The sequence below is a fragment of the Salvelinus alpinus genome, chromosome 5, assembly GCF_045679555.1.
Source record: "Salvelinus alpinus chromosome 5, SLU_Salpinus.1, whole genome shotgun sequence".
Lineage (NCBI taxonomy): Eukaryota > Metazoa > Chordata > Actinopteri > Salmoniformes > Salmonidae > Salvelinus > Salvelinus alpinus.
In genome coordinates this window covers 7,183,937-7,207,183 of record NC_092090.1, presented here as the reverse complement: position 1 = coordinate 7,207,183, position 23,247 = coordinate 7,183,937, and the positions used below count along the sequence as shown (strand labels likewise).

The following is a 23,247-nucleotide window of genomic DNA, read 5'->3' as shown; positions in this document are numbered from 1 at the left end:
ACTGCTCCTGGTTGCCATGACAGTTACTCGATGTTTACAATGCCATGGAGTCATCTATCATCGTATAATGTATTATTATTTATTTATTTATTAAACATTTATTTAACTGGGCAAGTCCGTTAAGAACAAATTCATATTTACAATGACGGCCTACCCCGGCCAAACCCAGACGACGCTGGGCAAATTGTGCGTCGCCCTATGGGACTCCCGATCACGGCCGGATGTGATGCAGCCTAGATTCGAACCAGGTTCTGTAGTGACGCCCCTTGCACTGAGATGCAGCGCCATTGACCTTGGCCACTGCTATAAACCAGTCACACTGAACACATTCTGGAAGTGACAACTAACTACCTAATTATGGAACGCCGTTTGGGTTTTTGCGGGTCAAAAACGATACACGTCAAACAACACTATTTGACGTGTCAAATGAGCTTGTTGACCAATCAGGACCTAAATATGACTGTATGTCACATAATAATTTAACACGTGTATTAATTGTTTACATAGTTATTACACAATGATTACGCTATCACTCGTATTTCATATGTCACAACGATTCATCGATACGTATGCTACGATGCTGGTAAAGTTTTGTCTCGAGCGCCTGCCCTTCCCCAAGCTCTGGACTGTGCTGGTCATTAAAAAAGCTACCTAGCTGATGGATGCAAACAATGGCCTTCCCCTAAAAAATAGCAAAACGACATCATCTGTTTCAGTAGCTATAGTAGGCTAGCTAACTATCTAGCTAGGTGTCGTCATCTAAAATAACCCTAATTTAGAAGACAGTTCTTATTTGATTAACGGTGGTCGGACCCATCGATGTGAAGCTAGCCACAATAAGGATCAGCCGGCCTTCAAAATAAAAGTATGTAATTGACGGTGATGCAAACGAATACAAATAGTGGAATTAAGCCCTAATTGAATAGATCATGCTAAAACGAGGTTAGAATGTTGTTATATAAAATCAACAAAAGACAATAATTTGTTGATTTGACAAAAATCTGTTGAAATCACACTGGACAATTTTTTTTATTATTTCACATTTATTTCACCTTTAACCAGGTAGACCAGATCACCTTTATTTAACCAGGTAGACCAGATCACCTTTATTTAACCAGGTAGACCAGATCACCTTTATTCAACCAGGTAGGCCAGATCACCTTTATTCAACCAGGTAGACCAGATCACCTTTATTTAACCAGGTAGACCAGATCACCTTTATTTAACCAGGTAGACCAGATCACCTTTATTCAACCAGGTAGACCAGATCACCTTTATTTAACCAGGTAGACCAGATCACCTTTATTTAACCAGGTAGACCAGATCACCTTTATTCAACCAGGTAGACCAGATCACCTTTATTTAACCAGGTAGACCAGATCACCTTTATTTAACCAGGTAGACCAGATCACCTTTATTTAACCAGGTAGGCCAGATCACCTTTATTTAACCAGGTAGGCCAGATCACCTTTATTTAACCAGGTAGACCAGATCACCTTTATTCAACCAGGTAGACCAGATCACCTTTATTTAACCAGGTAGACCAGATCACCTTTATTTAACCAGGTAGACCAGATCACCTTTATTTAACCAGGTAGACCAGATCACCTTTATTTAACCAGGTAGACCAGATCACCTTTATTTAACCAGGTAGGCCAGATCACCTTTATTTAACCAGGTAGGCCAGATCACCTTTATTTAACCAGGTAGGCCAGATCACCTTTATTTAACCAGGTAGACCAGATCACCTTTATTTAACCAGGTAGACCAGATCCCCTTTATTTAACCAGGTAGACCAGATCACCTTTATTTAACCAGGCAGACCAGATCACCTTTATTTAACCAGGTAGGCCAGATCACCTTTATTTAACCAGGTAGGCCAGATCACCTTTATTTAACCAGGTAGACAAGATCACCTTTATTTAACCAGGTAGGCCAGTTGAGAACAAGTTCTCATTTACAACTGCGACCTGGCCAAGATAAAGCATAGCAGTGCGACACAAACAACAACACAGAGTTACAAAAGTACAGTCAATAACACAATAGAAAAAATCTATATACAGTGTGTGCAAATGAGGTAAGATTAGGGAGGTAAGACAATAAATTGGCTGTAGTGGCGAATTAATTACAATTTAGCAATTAAACACTGGAGTGATAGATGTGCAGAGGATGAATGTGCAAGTAGAAATACTGGGGTGCAAAGGAGCAAAATAAATAAATAACAATATGGGGATGAGGTAGTTGGATGGGCTATTTACAGATTGCCTGTGTACAGGTACAGTGATCAGTAAGCTGCTCTGACAGCTGATGATTAAAGTTAGTGAGGGAGTATGAGTCTCCAGCTTCAGTGATTTTTGCAATTCGTTCCAGTCATTGGCACTAGAGAACTGGAAAGAAAGGCGGCCAAAGGAGAAATAGGCTTTGGGGGTGACCAGTGAATTATACCTGCTGGAGCACGTGCCACGGGAGGGTGCTGCTATGGTGATCAGTGAGCTGAGATAAGACGGGGCTTTACCTAGCAAAGACTTGTAGATGACCTGGAGCCAGTGGGTTTGGCTACGAATATGAAGCGAGGGCCAGCCAACGAGAGCATACAGGTCACAGTGGTGGGTAGTATATGGGGCTTTGGTAACAAAACGGATGGCACTGTGATAGACTACATCCAGTTTGCTGAGTAGTTACCCTCTAGTAACTGAGATATAGGTCTGTATTCACAAAGGAAGGACTGGTTTGACATGTCCCCCTACCCTCTAGTAACTGAGATATAGGCCTGTATTCACAAAGGAACGACTGGTTTGGCATGTCCCCCTACCCTCTAGTAACTGAGATATGGACCTGTATTCACAAAGGAAGGACTGGTTTGACATGTCCCCCTACCCTCTAGTAACTGAGATATAGGTCTGTATTCACAAAGGAAGGACTGGTTAGACATGTCCCCCTACCCTCTAGTAACTGAGATATGGACCTGTATTCACAAAGGAAGGACAGGTTTGACATGTCCCCCTACCCTCTAGTAACTGAGATATAGGTCTGTATTCACAAAGGAAGGACTGGTTAGACATGTCCCCCTACTCTCTAGTAACTGAGATATGGACCTGTATTCACAAAGGAAGGACTGGTTTGACATGTCCCCCTACCCTCTAGTAACTGAGATATGGGCCTGTATTCACAAATGAAGGACTGGTTTGACATGTCCCCCTACCCTCTAGTAACTGAGATATAGGCCTGTATTCACAAAGGAAAGACTACTGAACTAGGAGTTGGGGTTTTATAAATCGTAATGAATATGAGTGGCGGACCTGATCCTAGATCAGCAGTCTTACTCTGAGATGCTTTGTGAATAGTGGCCCTGGGACCAAACTAAAAATAACATGGGAAGACCACAGCTGCAGATGTATAGAACTACTGGGTTACGTGTCATGGTCGCAGTACCACCTTATCTTGGAAAATGCTGCTTATGGAAAATATCGAATTGAGAAAAACACTTCTCAATGACAAATTAACATAAAGATCTACCAATGGCCTGTTTGCGAATTCCTCTCCACCCTCACAACATGAGATAAAAGGACCCACTGCAGCCCACATACCTTCCTACCCAGCTAGCCCAGAACACAGGAGCAGAGCTTCAGACCAGAACTCAGGACTCTAGAGTCATTCTCCTGTCTACTTCAGTGACTCTTCACCAGGAACAGAAACCTGTTCACCATGTCTGTTCCCTTCCGCTTCCTCTGTCTTCTCAGCCTGGCTGTTGGTGCTCTACACTGCACTCCCGTGTCTGACCAGGAGGGGGAGCTTTCAGAGCCTCATTATTCCGACTGTCCCCCGGGCTGGTCAAGCTACAACAACCGCTGCTTCAGGTACGTGGCCTCTCAGCTGGACTGGGCCGATGCAGAGTCCTTCTGCGTGACCCAGGGAGCCAACCTGGCCTCTGTGAACACCATGGGGGAATTCAGCTTCGTGAAAAACCTGATCAAGAGCTTCGACCCTGCTGAGCACCATACCTGGATCGGGCTGAGTGACCTCCACAAGGAAGGGAGATGGATGTGGTCGGACGGCTCCAAGGTGGTCTACACGAGCTGGTCTTCAGGTGAGCCCAGTAATGGAGTTGGTTCCGATCCGGAGAACTGTGTTCACACTAACTACCAGGATGACAAGCTGTGGAACGACACACACTGCTCATACAAGTTTGCCTTTGTCTGCGCCACACGTCCCGGTCTCTGAACCTCAGAGTCTTTAGTTCAAAGATGCCTTTGGTTTCCATAAATAAATACAAACCTTTTAATCTCCTTGTTGGTCGTCTGTCTGATTCAACTAGTTCTTTATTCTCCCTTTGTTAGACGGAGAAGTAGTGAGAATGTAGTGTTTGTTGAGTTGTGAGGTCTGACACTTTCTGTATGACATGCAACTCTGTCTCTTAGATTAAACATTATTCACCCCCCAAACAACACTCTGTCTCTTGGATCAAACATTCCTCACCCCCCCAAACAACACTCTGTCTCTTGGATCAAACATTACTCACCCCCCCAAACAACACTCTGTCTCTTAGATCAAACGTTTCTCACAGGACAGGTCAACACTCTGTCTCTTAGATCAAACGTTCCTCACAGGACAGGTCAACATCAAAACAGGACAGGTAAAATAATGGGGTCGTTGTAATCTCAGCAACCAGAACCAAATCTAGGCCTCTGGCCAGTCACTGCTCCTGGTTGCCATGACAGTTACTCGATGTTTACAATGCCATGGAGTCATCTATCATCGTATAATGTATTATTATTTATTTATTTATTAAACATTTATTTAACTGGGCAAGTCCGTTAAGAACAAATTCATATTTACAATGACGGCCTACCCCGGCCAAACCCAGACGACGCTGGGCAAATTGTGCGTCGCCCTATGGGACTCCCGATCACGGCCGGATGTGATGCAGCCTAGATTCGAACCAGGTTCTGTAGTGACGCCCCTTGCACTGAGATGCAGCGCCATTGACCTTGGCCACTGCTATAAACCAGTCACACTGAACACATTCTGGAAGTGACAACTAACTACCTAATTATGGAACGCCGTTTGGGTTTTTGCGGGTCAAAAACGATACACGTCAAACAACACTATTTGACGTGTCAAATGAGCTTGTTGACCAATCAGGACCTAAATATGACTGTATGTCACATAATAATTTAACACGTGTATTAATTGTTTACATAGTTATTACACAATGATTACGCTATCACTCGTATTTCATATGTCACAACGATTCATCGATACGTATGCTACGATGCTGGTAAAGTTTTGTCTCGAGCGCCTGCCCTTCCCCAAGCTCTGGACTGTGCTGGTCATTAAAAAAGCTACCTAGCTGATGGATGCAAACAATGGCCTTCCCCTAAAAAATAGCAAAACGACATCATCTGTTTCAGTAGCTATAGTAGGCTAGCTAACTATCTAGCTAGGTGTCGTCATCTAAAATAACCCTAATTTAGAAGACAGTTCTTATTTGATTAACGGTGGTCGGACCCATCGATGTGAAGCTAGCCACAATAAGGATCAGCCGGCCTTCAAAATAAAAGTATGTAATTGACGGTGATGCAAACGAATACAAATAGTGGAATTAAGCCCTAATTGAATAGATCATGCTAAAACGAGGTTAGAATGTTGTTATATAAAATCAACAAAAGACAATAATTTGTTGATTTGACAAAAATCTGTTGAAATCACACTGGACAATTTTTTTTTATTATTTCAAATTTATTTCACCTTTAACCAGGTAGACCAGATCACCTTTATTTAACCAGGTAGACCAGATCACCTTTATTTAACCAGGTAGACCAGATCACCTTTATTTAACCAGGTAGACCAGATCACCTTTATTTAACCAGGTAGACCAGATCACCTTTATTTAACCAGGTAGACCAGATCACCTTTATTTAACCAGGTAGACCAGATCACCTTTATTTAACCAGGTAGACCAGATCACCTTTATTTAACCAGGTAGGCCAGATCACCTTTATGTAACCAGGTAGACCAGATCACCTTTATTTAACCAGGTAGACCAGATCACCTTTATTTAACCAGGTAGACCAGATCACCTTTATTTAACCAGGTAGGCCAGATCACCTTTATTTAACCAGGTAGACCAGATCACATTTATTTCACCAGGTAGGCCAGATCACCTTTATTTAACCAGGTAGGCCAGATCACCTTTATTTAACCAGGTAGACCAGATCACCTTTATTTCACCAGGTAGGCCAGATCACCTTTATTTAACCAGGTAGACCAGAGCACCTTTATTTAACCAGGTAGACCAGATCACCTTTATTTCACCAGGTAGGCCAGATCACCTTTATTTAACCAGGTAGACCAGAGCACCTTTATTTAACCAGGTAGACCAGATCACCTTTATTTAACCAGGTAGACCAGATCACCTTTATTTAACCAGGTAGGCCAGATCAACTTTATTTAACCAGGTAGACCAGATCACCTTTATTTAACCAGGTAGGCCATATCACCTTTATTTAACCAGGTAGACCAGATCACCTTTATTTAACCAGGTAGACCAGATCACCTTTATTTAACCAGGTAGACCAGAGCACCTTTATTTAACCAGGTAGGCCAGATCACCTTTATTTAACCAGGTAGGCCAGATCACCTTTATTTAACCAGGTAGACCAGATCACCTTTATTTAACCAGGTAGGCCAGATCACCTTTATTTAACCAGGTAGGCCAGATCACCTTTATTTAACCAGGTAGGCCAGATCACCTTTATTTAACCAGGTAGACCAGATCACCTTTATTTAACCAGGTAGACCAGATCACCTTTATTTAACCAGGTAGGCCAGATCACCTTTATTTAACCAGGTAGACCAGATCACCTTTATTTCACCAGGTAGGCCAGATCACCTTTATTTAACCAGGTAGACCAGAGCACCTTTATTTAACCAGGTAGACCAGATCACCTTTATTTCACCAGGTAGGCCAGATCACCTTTATTTAACCAGGTAGACCAGAGCACCTTTATTTAACCAGGTAGACCAGATCACCTTTATTTAACCAGGTAGACCAGATCACCTTTATTTAACCAGGTAGGCCAGATCAACTTTATTTAACCAGGTAGACCAGATCACCTTTATTTAACCAGGTAGGCCATATCACCTTTATTTAACCAGGTAGACCAGATCACCTTTATTTAACCAGGTAGACCAGATCACCTTTATTTAACCAGGTAGACCAGAGCACCTTTATTTAACCAGGTAGGCCAGATCACCTTTATTTAACCAGGTAGGCCAGATCACCTTTATTTAACCAGGTAGACCAGATCACCTTTATTTAACCAGGTAGGCCAGATCACCTTTATTTAACCAGGTAGGCCAGATCACCTTTATTTAACCAGGTAGGCCAGATCACCTTTATTTAACCAGGTAGACCAGATCACCTTTATTTAACCAGGTAGACCAGATCACCTTTATTTAACCAGGTAGGCCAGATCACCTTTATTTAACCAGGTAGACCAGATCACCTTTATTTAACCAGGTAGACCAGATCACCTTTATTTAACCAGGTAGACCAGATCACCTTTATTTAACCAGGTAGACCAGATCACCTTTATTTAACCAGGTAGGCCAGATCACCTTTATTTAACCAGGTAGACCAGATCACCTTTATTTAACCAGGTAGGCCAGATCACCTTTATTTAACCAGGTAGACCAGATCACCTTTATTTAACCAGGTAGACCAGATCACCTTTATTTAACCAGGTAGGCCAGATCACCTTTATTTAACCAGGTAGACCAGATCACCTTTATTTAACCAGGTAGACCAGATCACCTTTATTTAACCAGGTAGGCCAGATCACCTTTATTTAACCAGGTAGACCAGATCACCTTTATTTAACCAGGTAGACCAGATCACCTTTATTTAACCAGGTAGACCAGATCACCTTTATTTAACCAGGTAGACCAGATCACCTTTATTTAACCAGGTAGGCCAGATCACCTTTATTTAACCAGGTAGACCAGATCACCTTTATTTAACCAGGTAGGCCAGATCACCTTTATTTAACCAGGTAGACCAGATCACCTTTATTTAACCAGGTAGGCCAGATCACCTTTATTTAACCAGGTAGACCAGATCACCTTTATTTAACCAGGTAGACCAGATCACCTTTATTTAACCAGGTAGACCAGATCACCTTTATTTAACCAGGTAGACCAGATCACCTTTATTTAACCAGGTAGGCCAGATCACCTTTATTTAACCAGGTAGACCAGATCACCTTTATATAACCAGGTAGGCCAGATCACCTTTATTTAACCAGGTAGGCCAGATCACCTTTATTTAACCAGGTAGACAAGATCACCTTTATTTAACCAGGTAGGCCAGTTGAGAACAAGTTCTCATTTACAACTGCGACCTGGCCAAGATAAAGCATAGCAGTGCGACACAAACAACAACACAGAGTTACAAAAGTACAGTCAATAACACAATAGAAAAAATCTATATACAGTGTGTGCAAATGAGGTAAGATTAGGGAGGTAAGACAATAAATTGGCTGTAGTGGCGAATTAATTACAATTTAGCAATTAAACACTGGAGTGATAGATGTGCAGAGGATGAATGTGCAAGTAGAAATACTGGGGTGCAAAGGAGCAAAATAAATAAATAACAATATGGGGATGAGGTAGTTGGATGGGCTATTTACAGATTGCCTGTGTACAGGTACAGTGATCAGTAAGCTGCTCTGACAGCTGATGATTAAAGTTAGTGAGGGAGTATGAGTCTCCAGCTTCAGTGATTTTTGCAATTCGTTCCAGTCATTGGCACTAGAGAACTGGAAAGAAAGGCGGCCAAAGGAGAAATAGGCTTTGGGGGTGACCAGTGAATTATACCTGCTGGAGCACGTGCCACGGGAGGGTGCTGCTATGGTGATCAGTGAGCTGAGATAAGACGGGGCTTTACCTAGCAAAGACTTGTAGATGACCTGGAGCCAGTGGGTTTGGCTACGAATATGAAGCGAGGGCCAGCCAACGAGAGCATACAGGTCACAGTGGTGGGTAGTATATGGGGCTTTGGTAACAAAACGGATGGCACTGTGATAGACTACATCCAGTTTGCTGAGTAGTTACCCTCTAGTAACTGAGATATAGATCTGTATTCACAAAGGAAGGACTGGTTTGACATGTCCCCCTACCCTCTAGTAACTGAGATATAGGCCTGTATTCACAAAGGAACGACTGGTTTGGCATGTCCCCCTACCCTCTAGTAACTGAGATATGGACCTGTATTCACAAAGGAAGGACTGGTTTGACATGTCCCCCTACCCTCTAGTAACTGAGATATAGGTCTGTATTCACAAAGGAAGGACTGGTTAGACATGTCCCCCTACCCTCTAGTAACTGAGATATGGACCTGTATTCACAAAGGAAGGACAGGTTTGACATGTCCCCCTACCCTCTAGTAACTGAGATATAGGTCTGTATTCACAAAGGAAGGACTGGTTAGACATGTCCCCCTACTCTCTAGTAACTGAGATATGGACCTGTATTCACAAAGGAAGGACTGGTTTGACATGTCCCCCTACCCTCTAGTAACTGAGATATGGGTCTGTATTCACAAAGGAAGGACTGGTTTGTCATGTCCCCCTACCCTCTAGTAACTGAGATATGGGCCTGTATTCACAAAGGAACGACTACTGAACTAGGAGTTGGGGTTTTATAAATCGTAATGAATATGAGTGGTGGACCTGATCCTAGATCAGCACTCTTACTCTGAGATGCTTTGTGAATAGTGGCCCTGGGACCAAACTAAAAATAACATGGGAAGACCACAGCTGCAGATGTATAGAACTACTGGGTTACGTGTCATTGTCGCAGTACCACCTTATCTTGAAAAATGCTGCTTATGGAAAACATCGAATTGAGAAAAACACTTCTCAATGACAAATTAACATAAAGATCTACCAATGGCCTCTCTGCGAACTCCTCTCCACCCTCTCAACATGAGATAAAAGGACCCACTGCAGCCCACATACCTTCCTACCCAGCTAGCCCAGAACACAGGAGCAGAGCTGCAGACCAGAACCCAGGACTCTAGAGTCATTCTCCTGTCTACTTCAGTGACTCTTCACCAGGAACAGAAACCTGTTCACCATGTCTGTTCCCTTCCGCTTCCTCTGTCTTCTCAGCCTGGCTGTTGGTGCTCTACACTGCACTCCCGTGTCTGACCAGGAGGGGGAGCTTTCAGAGCCTCATTATTCCGACTGTCCCCCGGGCTGGTCCAGCTACAACAACCGCTGCTTCAGGTACGTGGCCTCTCAGCTGGACTGGGCCGATGCAGAGTCCTACTGCGTGACCCTGGGAGTCAATCTGGCCTCTGTGAACAACAAAGAGGAATTCAGCTTTGTGAAAAACCTGATCAAGAGCTTCGACCCTGCTGAGAGCTATACCTGGATCGGGCTGACAGACCTCCACAAGGAAGGGAGATGGATGTGGTCGGATGGCTCCAAGGTGGTCTACACGAGCTGGTTTTCAGGTGAGCCCAATGGAAGTAGAAAGGAGAACTGTGTTCACACTAACTACCAGAAGGACAAGCTGTGGAACGACATTACCTGCTCATACAAGCATGCCTTTGTCTGCGCCACGCGTCCCTGCCCCTGAGTCTTGAGTTCAAAGATGCTTTTGTTTCCATAAATAAATAAAAAACCTTTCACTGAAATCTCCTTGTTGGTCCTCTGTCTGATTCAACTAGTTCTTTATTCTCCCTTGGTTAGACTGAGAAGTAGTGAGAATGTAGTGTTTGTTGAGTTGTGGGGTCTGACACTTTCTGTATGACATGCAACTCTGTCTCTTAGATCAAACATTCCTCACCCCCCAAACAACACTCTGTCTCTTAGATCAAACATTCCTCACCCCCCCAAACAACACTCTGTCTCTTAGATCAAACATTCCTCACCCCCCAAACAACACTCTGTCTCTTAGATCAAACATTCCTCACCCCCCAAACAACACTCTGTCTCTTAGATCAAACGTTCCTCACAGGACAGGTCAACATCAAAACAGGACAGGTAAAATAATGGGGTCGTTGTAATCTCAGCAACCAGAAACATATCTTGGCCTCTGGCCAGTCACTGCTCCTGGTTGCCATGACAGTTACTCCATGTTTACAATGCCATGGCGTCATCTATCATTGTATAATGTATTATTATTATTTATTTTATTTCTTTAACATATATTTAACTGGGCAAGTCAGTTAAGAACAAATTCTTATTTACAATGACGGCCTACCCCGGCCAAACCCGGACGACGCTGGGCAAATTGTGCGTCGCCCTATGGGACTCCCAATCACGGCCGGATGTGATGCAGCCTAGATTCGAACCAGGTTCTGTAGTGACGCCTCTTGCACTGAGATGCAGTGCCATTGACCTTGGCCACTGCTATAAACCAGTCACACTGAACACATTCTGGAAGTGACAACTAACTACCTAATTATGGAACGCCGTTTGGGTTTTTGCGGGTCAAAAACGATACACGTCAAACAACACTATTTGACGTGTCAAATGAGCTTGTTGACGAATCAGGACCTAAATATGACTGTACGTCACATAATAATTTAACACGTGTATTAATTGTTTACATAGTTATTACACAATGATTACGCTATCACTCGTATTTCATATGTCACAACGATTCATCGATACGTATGCTACGATGCTGGTAAAGTTTTGTCTCGAGCGCCTGCCCTTCCCCAAGCTCTGGACTGTGCTGGTCATTAAAAAAGCTACCTAGCTGATGGATGCAAACAATGGCCTTCCCCTAAAAAATAGCAAAACGACATCATCTGTTTCAGTAGCTATAGTAGGCTAGCTAACTATCTAGCTAGGTGTCTGTAAGAAATTGTATAAGATTCCACTTCTCAACTTAAGCTATTCTTGGCACAACATGCACCCATCCCCTCTACTTTGTCAGACCCACACACCCATCCCCTCTACTTTGTCAGACCCACACACCCATCCCCTCTACTTTGTCAGACCCACACACCCATCCCCTCTACTTTGTCAGACCCACACACCCATCCCCACTACTTTGTCAGACCCACACACCCATCCCCTCTACTTTGTCAGACCCACACACCCATCCCCACTACTTTGTCAGACCCACACACACATCCCCACTACTTTGTCAGACCCACACACACATCCCCTCTACTTTGTCAGACCCACACACACATCCCCACTACTTTGTCAGACCCACACACCCATCCCCACTACTTTGTCAGACCCACACACCCATCCCCACTACTTTGTCAGACCCACACACCCATCCCCTCTACTTTGTCAGACCCACACACCCATCCCCTCTACTTTGTCAGACCCACACACCCATCCCCTCTACTTTGTCAGACCCACACACCCATCCCCTCTACTTTGTCAGACCCACACACCCATCCCCTCTACTTTGTCAGACCCACACACCCATCCCCTCTACTTTGTCAGACCCACACACACATCCCCTCTACTTTGTCAGACCCACACACCCATCCCCTCTACTTTGTCAGACCCACACACCCATCCCCTCTACTTTGTCAGACCCACACACCCATCCCCTCTACTTTGTCAGACCCACACACCCATCCCCTCTACTTTGTCAGACCCACACACCCATCCCCTCTACTTTGTCAGACCCACACACCCATCCCCTCTACTTTGTCAGACCCACACACCCATCCCCACTACTTTGTCAGACCCACACACCCATCCCCTCTACTTTGTCAGACCCACACACCCATCCCCACTACTTTGTCAGACCCACACACACATCCCCTCTACTTTGTCAGACCCACACACCCATCCCCTCTACTTTGTCAGACCCACACACCCATCCCCTCTACTTTGTCAGACCCACACACCCATCCCCTCTACTTTGTCAGACCCACACACCCATCCCCTCTACTTTGTCAGACCCACACACACATCCCCTCTATTTTGTCAGACCCACACACCCATCCCCTCTACTTTGTCAGACCCACACACCCATCCCCTCTACTTTGTCAGACCCACACACACATCCCCTCTACTTTGTCAGACCCACACACCCATCCCCTCTACTTTGTCAGACCCACACACCCATCCCCTCTACTTTGTCAGACCCACACACCCATCCCCACTACTTTGTCAGACCCACACACCCATCCCCTCTACTTTGTCAGACCCACACACCCATCCCCTCTACTTTGTCAGACCCACACACCCATCCCCTCTACTTTGTCAGACCCACACACCCATCCCCTCTACTTTGTCAGACCCACACACCCATCCCCTCTACTTTGTCAGACCCACACACACATCCCCTCTACTTTGTCAGACCCACACACCCATCCCCACTACTTTGTCAGACCCACACACCCATCCCCACTACTTTGTCAGACCCACACACACATCCCCTCTACTTTGTCAGACCCACACACCCATCCCCACTACTTTGTCAGACCCACACACACATCCCCTCTACTTTGTCAGACCCACACACCCATCCCCTCTACTTTGTCAGACCCACACACCCATCCCCTCTACTTTGTCAGACCCACACACCCATCCCCACTACTTTGTCAGACCCACACACCCATCCCCTCTACTTTGTCAGACCCACACACCCATCCCCACTACTTTGTCAGACCCACACACACATCCCCACTACTTTGTCAGACCCACACACCCATCCCCACTACTTTGTCAGACCCACACACCCATCCCCACTACTTTGTCAGACCCACACACCCATCCCCTCTACTTTGTCAGACCCACACACCCATCCCCTCTACTTTGTCAGACCCACACACCCATCCCCTCTACTTTGTCAGACCCACACACCCATCCCCTCTACTTTGTCAGACCCACACACCCATCCCCTCTACTTTGTCAGACCCACACACCCATCCCCTCTACTTTGTCAGACCCACACACCCATCCCCTCTACTTTGTCAGACCCACACACCCATCCCCACTACTTTGTCAGACCCACACACCCATCCCCTCTACTTTGTCAGACCCACACACCCATCCCCACTACTTTGTCAGACCCACACACCCATCCCCTCTACTTTGTCAGACCCACACACACATCCCCTCTACTTTGTCAGACCCACACACCCATCCCCTCTACTTTGTCAGACCCACACACCCATCCCCTCTACTTTGTCAGACCCACACACCCATCCCCTCTACTTTGTCAGACCCACACACACATCCCCTCTACTTTGTCAGACCCACACACCCATCCCCTCTACTTTGTCAGACCCACACACCCATCCCCTCTACTTTGTCAGACCCACACACACATCCCCTCTACTTTGTCAGACCCACACACCCATCCCCTCTACTTTGTCAGACCCACACACCCATCCCCTCTACTTTGTCAGACCCACACACCCATCCCCACTACTTTGTCAGACCCACACACCCATCCCCTCTACTTTGTCAGACCCACACACCCATCCCCTCTACTTTGTCAGACCCACACACCCATCCCCTCTACTTTGTCAGACCCACACACCCATCCCCTCTACTTTGTCAGACCCACACACCCATCCCCTCTACTTTGTCAGACCCACACACACATCCCCTCTACTTTGTCAGACCCACACACCCATCCCCACTACTTTGTCAGACCCACACACCCATCCCCACTACTTTGTCAGACCCACACACACATCCCCTCTACTTTGTCAGACCCACACACCCATCCCCACTACTTTGTCAGACCCACACACACATCCCCTCTACTTTGTCAGACCCACACACCCATCCCCTCTACTTTGTCAGACCCACACACCCATCCCCACTACTTTGTCAGACCCACACACCCATCCCCTCTACTTTGTCAGACCCACACACCCATCCCCACTACTTTGTCAGACCCACACACACATCCCCACTACTTTGTCAGACCCACACACCCATCCCCTCTACTTTGTCAGACCCACACACACATCCCCACTACTTTGTCAGACCCACACACCCATCCCCTCTACTTTGTCAGACCCACACACCCATCCCCACTACTTTGTCAGACCCACACACCCATCCCCTCTACTTTGTCAGACCCACACACCCATCCCCTCTACTTTGTCAGACCAACACACCCATCCCCTCTACTTTGTCAGACCCACACACCCATCCCCTCTACTTTGTCAGACCCACACACCCATCCCCTCTACTTTGTCAGACCCACACACACATCCCCTCTACTTTGTCAGACCCACACACCCATCCCCTCTACTTTGTCAGACCCACACACCCATCCCCACTACTTTGTCAGACCCACACACACATCCCCTCTACTTTGTCAGACCCACACACCCATCCCCTCTACTTTGTCAGACCCACACACCCATCCCCTCTACTTTGTCAGACCCACACACCCATCCCCTCTACTTTGTCAGACCCACACACACATCCCCACTACTTTGTCAGACCCACACACACATCCCCTCTACTTTGTCAGACCCACACACACATCCCCTCTACTTTGTCAGACCCACACACCCATCCCCTCTACTTTGTCAGACCCACACACCCATTCCCACTACTTTGTCAGACCCACACACCCATCCCCTCTACTTTGTCAGACCCACACACACATCCCCACTACTTTGTCAGACCCACACACACATCCCCACTACTTTGTCAGACCCACACACACATCCCCTCTACTTTGTCAGACCCACACACACATCCCCACTACTTTGTCAGACCCACACACCCATCCCCTCTACTTTGTCAGACCCACACACCCATCCCCTCTACTTTGTCAGACCCACACACCCATCCCCTCTACTTTGTCAGACCCACACACCCATCCCCTCTACTTTGTCAGACCCACACACCCATCCCCACTACTTTGTCAGACCCACACACACATCCCCTCTACTTTGTCAGACCCACACACCCATCCCCTCTACTTTGTCAGACCCACACACCCATCCCCACTACTTTGTCAGACCCACACACCCATCCCCACTACTTTGTCAGACCCACACACACATCCCCTCTACTTTGTCAGACCCACACACACATCCCCTCTACTTTGTCAGACCCACACACCCATCCCCTCTACTTTGTCAGACCCACACACCCATCCCCACTACTTTGTCAGACCCACACACCCATCCCCACTACTTTGTCAGACCCACACACACATCCCCTCTACTTTGTCAGACCCACACACCCATCCCCTCTACTTTGTCAGACCCACACACCCATCCCCACTACTTTGTCAGACCCACACACACATCCCCTCTACTTTGTCAGACCCACACACCCATCCCCACTACTTTGTCAGACCCACACACACATCCCCTCTACTTTGTCAGACCCACACACCCATCCCCTCTACTTTGTCAGACCCACACACCCATCCCCACTACTTTGTCAGACCCACACACCCATCCCCTCTACTTTGTCAGACCCACACACCCATCCCCACTACTTTGTCAGACCCACACACACATCCCCACTACTTTGTCAGACCCACACACCCATCCCCTCTACTTTGTCAGACCCACACACACATCCCCACTACTTTGTCAGACCCACACACCCATCCCCTCTACTTTGTCAGACCCACACACCCATCCCCACTACTTTGTCAGACCCACACACCCATCCCCTCTACTTTGTCAGACCCACACACCCATCCCCTCTACTTTGTCAGACCCACACACCCATCCCCTCTACTTTGTCAGACCCACACACCCATCCCCTCTACTTTGTCAGACCCACACACCCATCCCCACTACTTTGTCAGACCCACACACCCATCCCCTCTACTTTGTCAGACCCACACACCCATCCCCACTACTTTGTCAGACCCACACACACATCCCCACTACTTTGTCAGACCCACACACCCATCCCCTCTACTTTGTCAGACCCACACACACATCCCCACTACTTTGTCAGACCCACACACCCATCCCCTCTACTTTGTCAGACCCACACACCCATCCCCACTACTTTGTCAGACCCACACACCCATCCCCTCTACTTTGTCAGACCCACACACCCATCCCCTCTACTTTGTCAGACCCACACACCCATCCCCTCTACTTTGTCAGACCCACACACCCATCCCCTCTACTTTGTCAGACCCACACACCCATCCCCTCTACTTTGTCAGACCCACACACACATCCCCTCTACTTTGTCAGACCCACACACCCATCCCCTCTACTTTGTCAGACCCACACACCCATCCCCACTACTTTGTCAGACCCACACACACATCCCCTCTACTTTGTCAGACCCACACACACATCCCCTCTACTTTGTCAGACCCACACACACATCCCCACTACTTTGTCAGACCCACACACCCATCCCCACTACTTTGTCAGACCCACACACCCATCCCCTCTACTTTGTCAGACCCACACACCCATCCCCTCTACTTTGTCAGACCCACACACCCATCCCCTCTACTTTGTCAGACCCACACACACATCCCCACTACTTTGTCAGACCCACACACACATCCCCTCTACTTTGTCAGACCCACACACACATCCCCTCTACTTTGTCAGACCCACACACCCATCCCCACTACTTTGTCAGACCCACACACCCATCCCCTCTACTTTGTCAGACCCACACACACATCCCCTCTACTTTGTCAGACCCACACACCCATCCCCTCTACTTTGTCAGACCCACACACCCATCCCCTCTACTTTGTCAGACCCACACACCCATCCCCTCTACTTTGTCAGACCCACACACACATCCCCTCTACTTTGTCAGACCCACACACCCATCCCCTCTACTTTGTCAGACCCACACACCCATCCCCTCTACTTTGTCAGACCCACACACCCATCCCCACTACTTTGTCAGACCCACACACCCATTCCCACTACTTTGTCAGACCCACACACCCATCCCCTCTACTTTGTCAGACCCACACACCCATCCCCTCTACTTTGTCAGACCCACACACCCATCCCCTCTACTTTGTCAGACCCACACACCCATCCCCTCTACTTTGTCAGACCCACACACCCATCCCCTCTACTTTGTCAGACCCACACACCCATCCCCTCTACTTTGTCAGACCCACACACCCATCCCCTCTACTTTGTCAGACCCACACACCCATCCCCTCTACTTTGTCAGACCCACACACCCATCCCCTCTACTTTGTCAGACCCACACACCCATCCCCTCTACTTTGTCAGACCCACACACCCATCCCCTCTACTTTGTCAGACCCACACACCCATCCCCTCTACTTTGTCAGACCCACACACCCATCCCCTCTACTTTGTCAGACCCACACACCCATCCCCACTACTTTGTCAGACCCACACACCCATCCCCTCTACTTTGTCAGACCCACACACCCATCCCCTCTACTTTGTCAGACCCACACACCCATCCCCTCTACTTTGTCAGACCCACACACCCATCCCCTCTACTTTGTCAGACCCACACACACATCCCCTCTACTTTGTCAGACCCACACACCCATCCCCTCTACTTTGTCAGACCCACACACCCATCCCCTCTACTTTGTCAGACCCACACACCCATCCCCTCTACTTTGTCAGACCCACACACCCATCCCCTCTACTTTGTCAGACCCACACACCCATCCCCACTACTTTGTCAGACCCACACACCCATCCCCACTACTTTGTCAGACCCACACACACATCCCCTCTACTTTGTCAGACCCACACACACATCCCCTCTACTTTGTCAGACCCACACACACATCCCCTCTACTTTGTCAGACCCACACACCCATCCCCACTACTTTGTCAGACCCACACACACATCCCCACTACTTTGTCAGACCCACACACACATCCCCACTACTTTGTCAGACCCACACACCCATCCCCACTACTTTGTCAGACCCACACACCCATCCCCTCTACTTTGTCAGACCCACACACACATCCCCACTACTTTGTCAGACCCACACACCCATCCCCACTACTTTGTCAGACCCACACACACATCCCCACTACTTTGTCAGACCCACACACACATCCCCACTACTTTGTCAGACCCACACACACATCCCCTCTACTTTGTCAGACCCACACACACATCCCCTCCCCCATGAATAGGGCCTGTGAAAACAAACGCACATGCAGGATGCCTTTGGATGTGACTAGGACAAAGAACTGTGTGAAAAGCCAATGGAATGTCGACATCAGGCCGAACAGGACTACCCACGACCCAGATCGACCAATCGGAAGGCCAGACGACAAGATCAACCTACTTTGCTTGTTGCCTATATAATCTGTATGTACTGTTTAGAGGGCCTTCTTCCGACGATTCCATACGAGTCAGACAGAAGGAGCCGTGATGCACGATTTACTAAGATATTTTTACATATTAATAAAAGGCCTTATTATATAATAATCCACCTCGTCCTATGTCTCTACTTGATCTCCTGTCTCCAGTAAACGTTTTACTAACAGTGTCGTCATCTAAAATAACCCTAATTTAGAAGACAGTTTTTATTTGATTAACGGTGGTCGGACCCATCGATGTGAAGCTAGCCACAATAAGGATTAGCCGGCCTTCAAAATAAAAGTATGTAATTGACGGTGATGCAAACGAATACAAATAGTGGAATTAAGCCCTAATTGAATAGATCATGCTAAAACGAGGTTAGAATGTTGTTATATAAAATCAACAAAAGACAATAATTTGTTGATTTGACAAAAATCTGTTGAAATCACACTGGACGTATTTTTTTTATTATTTCACATTTATTTCACCTTTATTTAACCAGGTAGGCCAGATCACCTTTATTTAACCAGGTAGACCAGATCACCTTTATTTAACCAGGTAGACCAGATCACCTTTATTTAACCAGGTAGACCAGATCACCTTTATTTAACCAGGTAGACCAGATCACCTTTATTTAACCAGGTAGGCCATATCACCTTTATTTAACCAGGTAGACCAGATCACCTTTATTTAACCAGGTAGACCAGATCACCTTTATTTAACCAGGTAGGCCAGATCACCTTTATTTAACCAGGTAGACCAGATCACCTTTATTTCACCAGGTAGACCAGATCACCTTTATTTAACCAGGTAGGCCAGATCACCTTTATTTAACCAGGTAGACCAGATCACCTTTATTTCACCAGGTAGGCCAGATCACCTTTATTTAACCAGGTAGACCAGAGCACCTTTATTTAACCAGGTAGACCAGATCACCTTTATTTCACCAGGTAGGCCAGATCACCTTTATTTAACCAGGTAGACCAGAGCACCTTTATTTAACCAGGTAGACCAGATCACCTTTATTTAACCAGGTAGACCAGATCACCTTTATTTAACCAGGTAGGCCAGATCAACTTTATTTAACCAGGTAGACCAGATCACCTTTATTTAACCAGGTAGGCCATATCACCTTTATTTAACCAGGTAGACCAGATCACCTTTATTTAACCAGGTAGACCAGATCACCTTTATTTAACCAGGTAGACCAGAGCACCTTTATTTAACCAGGTAGGCCAGATCACCTTTATTTAACCAGGTAGGCCAGATCACCTTTATTTAACCAGGTAGACCAGATCACCTTTATTTAACCAGGTAGGCCAGATCACCTTTATTTAACCAGGTAGGCCAGATCACCTTTATTTAACCAGGTAGACCAGATCACCTTTATTTAACCAGGTAGACCAGATCACCTTTATTTAACCAGGTAGGCCAGATCACCTTTATTTAACCAGGTAGACCAGATCACCTTTATTTAACCAGGTAGACCAGATCACCTTTATTTAACCAGGTAGGCCAGATCACCTTTATTTAACCAGGTAGGCCAGATCACCTTTATTTAACCAGGTAGGCCAGATCACCTTTATTTAACCAGGTAGACAAGATCACCTTTATTTAACCAGGTAGGCCAGTTGAGAACAAGTTCTCATTTACAACTGCGACCTGGCCAAGATAAAGCATAGCAGTGCGACACAAACAACAACACAGAGTTACAAAAGTACAGTCAATAACACAATAGAAAAAATCTATATACAGTGTGTGCAAATGAGGTAAGATTAGGGAGGTAAGACAATAAATTGGCTGTAGTGGCGAATTAATTACAATTTAGCAATTAAACACTGGAGTGATAGATGTGCAGAGGATGAATGTGCAAGTAGAAATACTGGGGTGCAAAGGAGCAAAATAAATAAATAACAATATGGGGATGAGGTAGTTGGATGGGCTATTTACAGATTGCCTGTGTACAGGTACAGTGATCAGTAAGCTGCTCTGACAGCTGATGATTAAAGTTAGTGAGGGAGTATGAGTCTCCAGCTTCAGTGATTTTTGCAATTCGTTCCAGTCATTGGCACTAGAGAACTGGAAAGAAAGGCGGCCAAAGGAGAAATAGGCTTTGGGGGTGACCAGTGAATTATACCTGCTGGAGCACGTGCCACGGGAGGGTGCTGCTATGGTGATCAGTGAGCTGAGATAAGACGGGGCTTTACCTAGCAAAGACTTGTAGATGACCTGGAGCCAGTGGGTTTGGCTACGAATATGAAGCGAGGGCCAGCCAACGAGAGCATACAGGTCACAGTGGTGGGTAGTATATGGGGCTTTGGTAACAAAACGGATGGCACTGTGATAGACTACATCCAGTTTGCTGAGTAGTTACCCTCTAGTAACTGAGATATAGGTCTGTATTCACAAAGGAAGGACTGGTTTGACATGTCCCCCTACCCTCTAGTAACTGAGATATAGGCCTGTATTCACAAAGGAACGACTGGTTTGGCATGTCCCCCTACCCTCTAGTAACTGAGATATGGACCTGTATTCACAAAGGAAGGACTGGTTTGACATGTCCCCCTACCCTCTAGTAACTGAGATATAGGTCTGTATTCACAAAGGAAGGACTGGTTAGACATGTCCCCCTACCCTCTAGTAACTGAGATATGGACCTGTATTCACAAAGGAAGGACAGGTTTGACATGTCCCCCTACCCTCTAGTAACTGAGATATAGGTCTGTATTCACAAAGGAAGGACTGGTTAGACATGTCCCCCTACTCTCTAGTAACTGAGATATGGACCTGTATTCACAAAGGAAGGACTGGTTTGACATGTCCCCCTACCCTCTAGTAACTGAGATATGGGCCTGTATTCACAAATGAAGGACTGGTTTGACATGTCCCCCTACCCTCTAGTAACTGAGATATAGGCCTGTATTCACAAAGGAAAGACTACTGAACTAGGAGTTGGGGTTTTATAAATCGTAATGAATATGAGTGGCGGACCTGATCCTAGATCAGCAGTCTTACTCTGAGATGCTTTGTGAATAGTGGCCCTGGGACCAAACTAAAAATAACATGGGAAGACCACAGCTGCAGATGTATAGAACTACTGGGTTACGTGTCATGGTCGCAGTACCACCTTATCTTGGAAAATGCTGCTTATGGAAAATATCGAATTGAGAAAAACACTTCTCAATGACAAATTAACATAAAGATCTACCAATGGCCTGTTTGCGAATTCCTCTCCACCCTCACAACATGAGATAAAAGGACCCACTGCAGCCCACATACCTTCCTACCCAGCTAGCCCAGAACACAGGAGCAGAGCTTCAGACCAGAACTCAGGACTCTAGAGTCATTCTCCTGTCTACTTCAGTGACTCTTCACCAGGAACAGAAACCTGTTCACCATGTCTGTTCCCTTCCGCTTCCTCTGTCTTCTCAGCCTGGCTGTTGGTGCTCTACACTGCACTCCCGTGTCTGACCAGGAGGGGGAGCTTTCAGAGCCTCATTATTCCGACTGTCCCCCGGGCTGGTCAAGCTACAACAACCGCTGCTTCAGGTACGTGGCCTCTCAGCTGGACTGGGCCGATGCAGAGTCCTTCTGCGTGACCCAGGGAGCCAACCTGGCCTCTGTGAACACCATGGGGGAATTCAGCTTCGTGAAAAACCTGATCAAGAGCTTCGACCCTGCTGAGCACCATACCTGGATCGGGCTGAGTGACCTCCACAAGGAAGGGAGATGGATGTGGTCGGACGGCTCCAAGGTGGTCTACACGAGCTGGTCTTCAGGTGAGCCCAGTAATGGAGTTGGTTCCGATCCGGAGAACTGTGTTCACACTAACTACCAGGATGACAAGCTGTGGAACGACACACACTGCTCATACAAGTTTGCCTTTGTCTGCGCCACACGTCCCGGTCTCTGAACCTCAGAGTCTTTAGTTCAAAGATGCCTTTGGTTTCCATAAATAAAT

The 23,247-nt window shown here is 46.6% G+C and overlaps 3 protein-coding genes across 3 annotated transcripts; all 3 read left to right on the top strand.

Moving 5' to 3' along the window:
* The first annotated feature begins 3,608 nt into the window (after window positions 1–3,608).
* Window positions 3,609–4,269, top strand: LOC139575184 (galactose-specific lectin nattectin-like). The gene has a single exon (XM_071400183.1). It carries the CDS (start codon window positions 3,706–3,708, stop codon window positions 4,219–4,221), a length of 516 nt encoding a protein of 171 aa, XP_071256284.1. The 5' UTR covers window positions 3,609–3,705; the 3' UTR covers window positions 4,222–4,269.
* A 5,771-nt stretch (window positions 4,270–10,040) lies between these two features.
* On the top strand, window positions 10,041–10,644 carry LOC139575152 (galactose-specific lectin nattectin-like). Its single transcript, XM_071400155.1, has one exon. It carries the CDS (start codon window positions 10,138–10,140, stop codon window positions 10,642–10,644), a length of 507 nt encoding a protein of 168 aa, XP_071256256.1. The 5' UTR covers window positions 10,041–10,137.
* Window positions 10,645–22,586: 11,942 nt separating this feature from the next.
* On the top strand, window positions 22,587–23,247 carry LOC139575183 (galactose-specific lectin nattectin-like). The gene has a single exon (XM_071400182.1). It carries the CDS (start codon window positions 22,684–22,686, stop codon window positions 23,197–23,199), a length of 516 nt encoding a protein of 171 aa, XP_071256283.1. The 5' UTR covers window positions 22,587–22,683; the 3' UTR covers window positions 23,200–23,247.

What these genes read in the sequence shown, in the direction of transcription:
- LOC139575184 (XM_071400183.1), top strand. Translation starts at nt 3,706, where the DNA reads ATGTCTGTTCCCTTCCGCTTCCTCTGTCTTCTCAGCCTGGCTGTTGGT.
- LOC139575152 (XM_071400155.1), top strand. Translation starts at nt 10,138, where the DNA reads ATGTCTGTTCCCTTCCGCTTCCTCTGTCTTCTCAGCCTGGCTGTTGGT.
- LOC139575183 (XM_071400182.1), top strand. Translation starts at nt 22,684, where the DNA reads ATGTCTGTTCCCTTCCGCTTCCTCTGTCTTCTCAGCCTGGCTGTTGGT.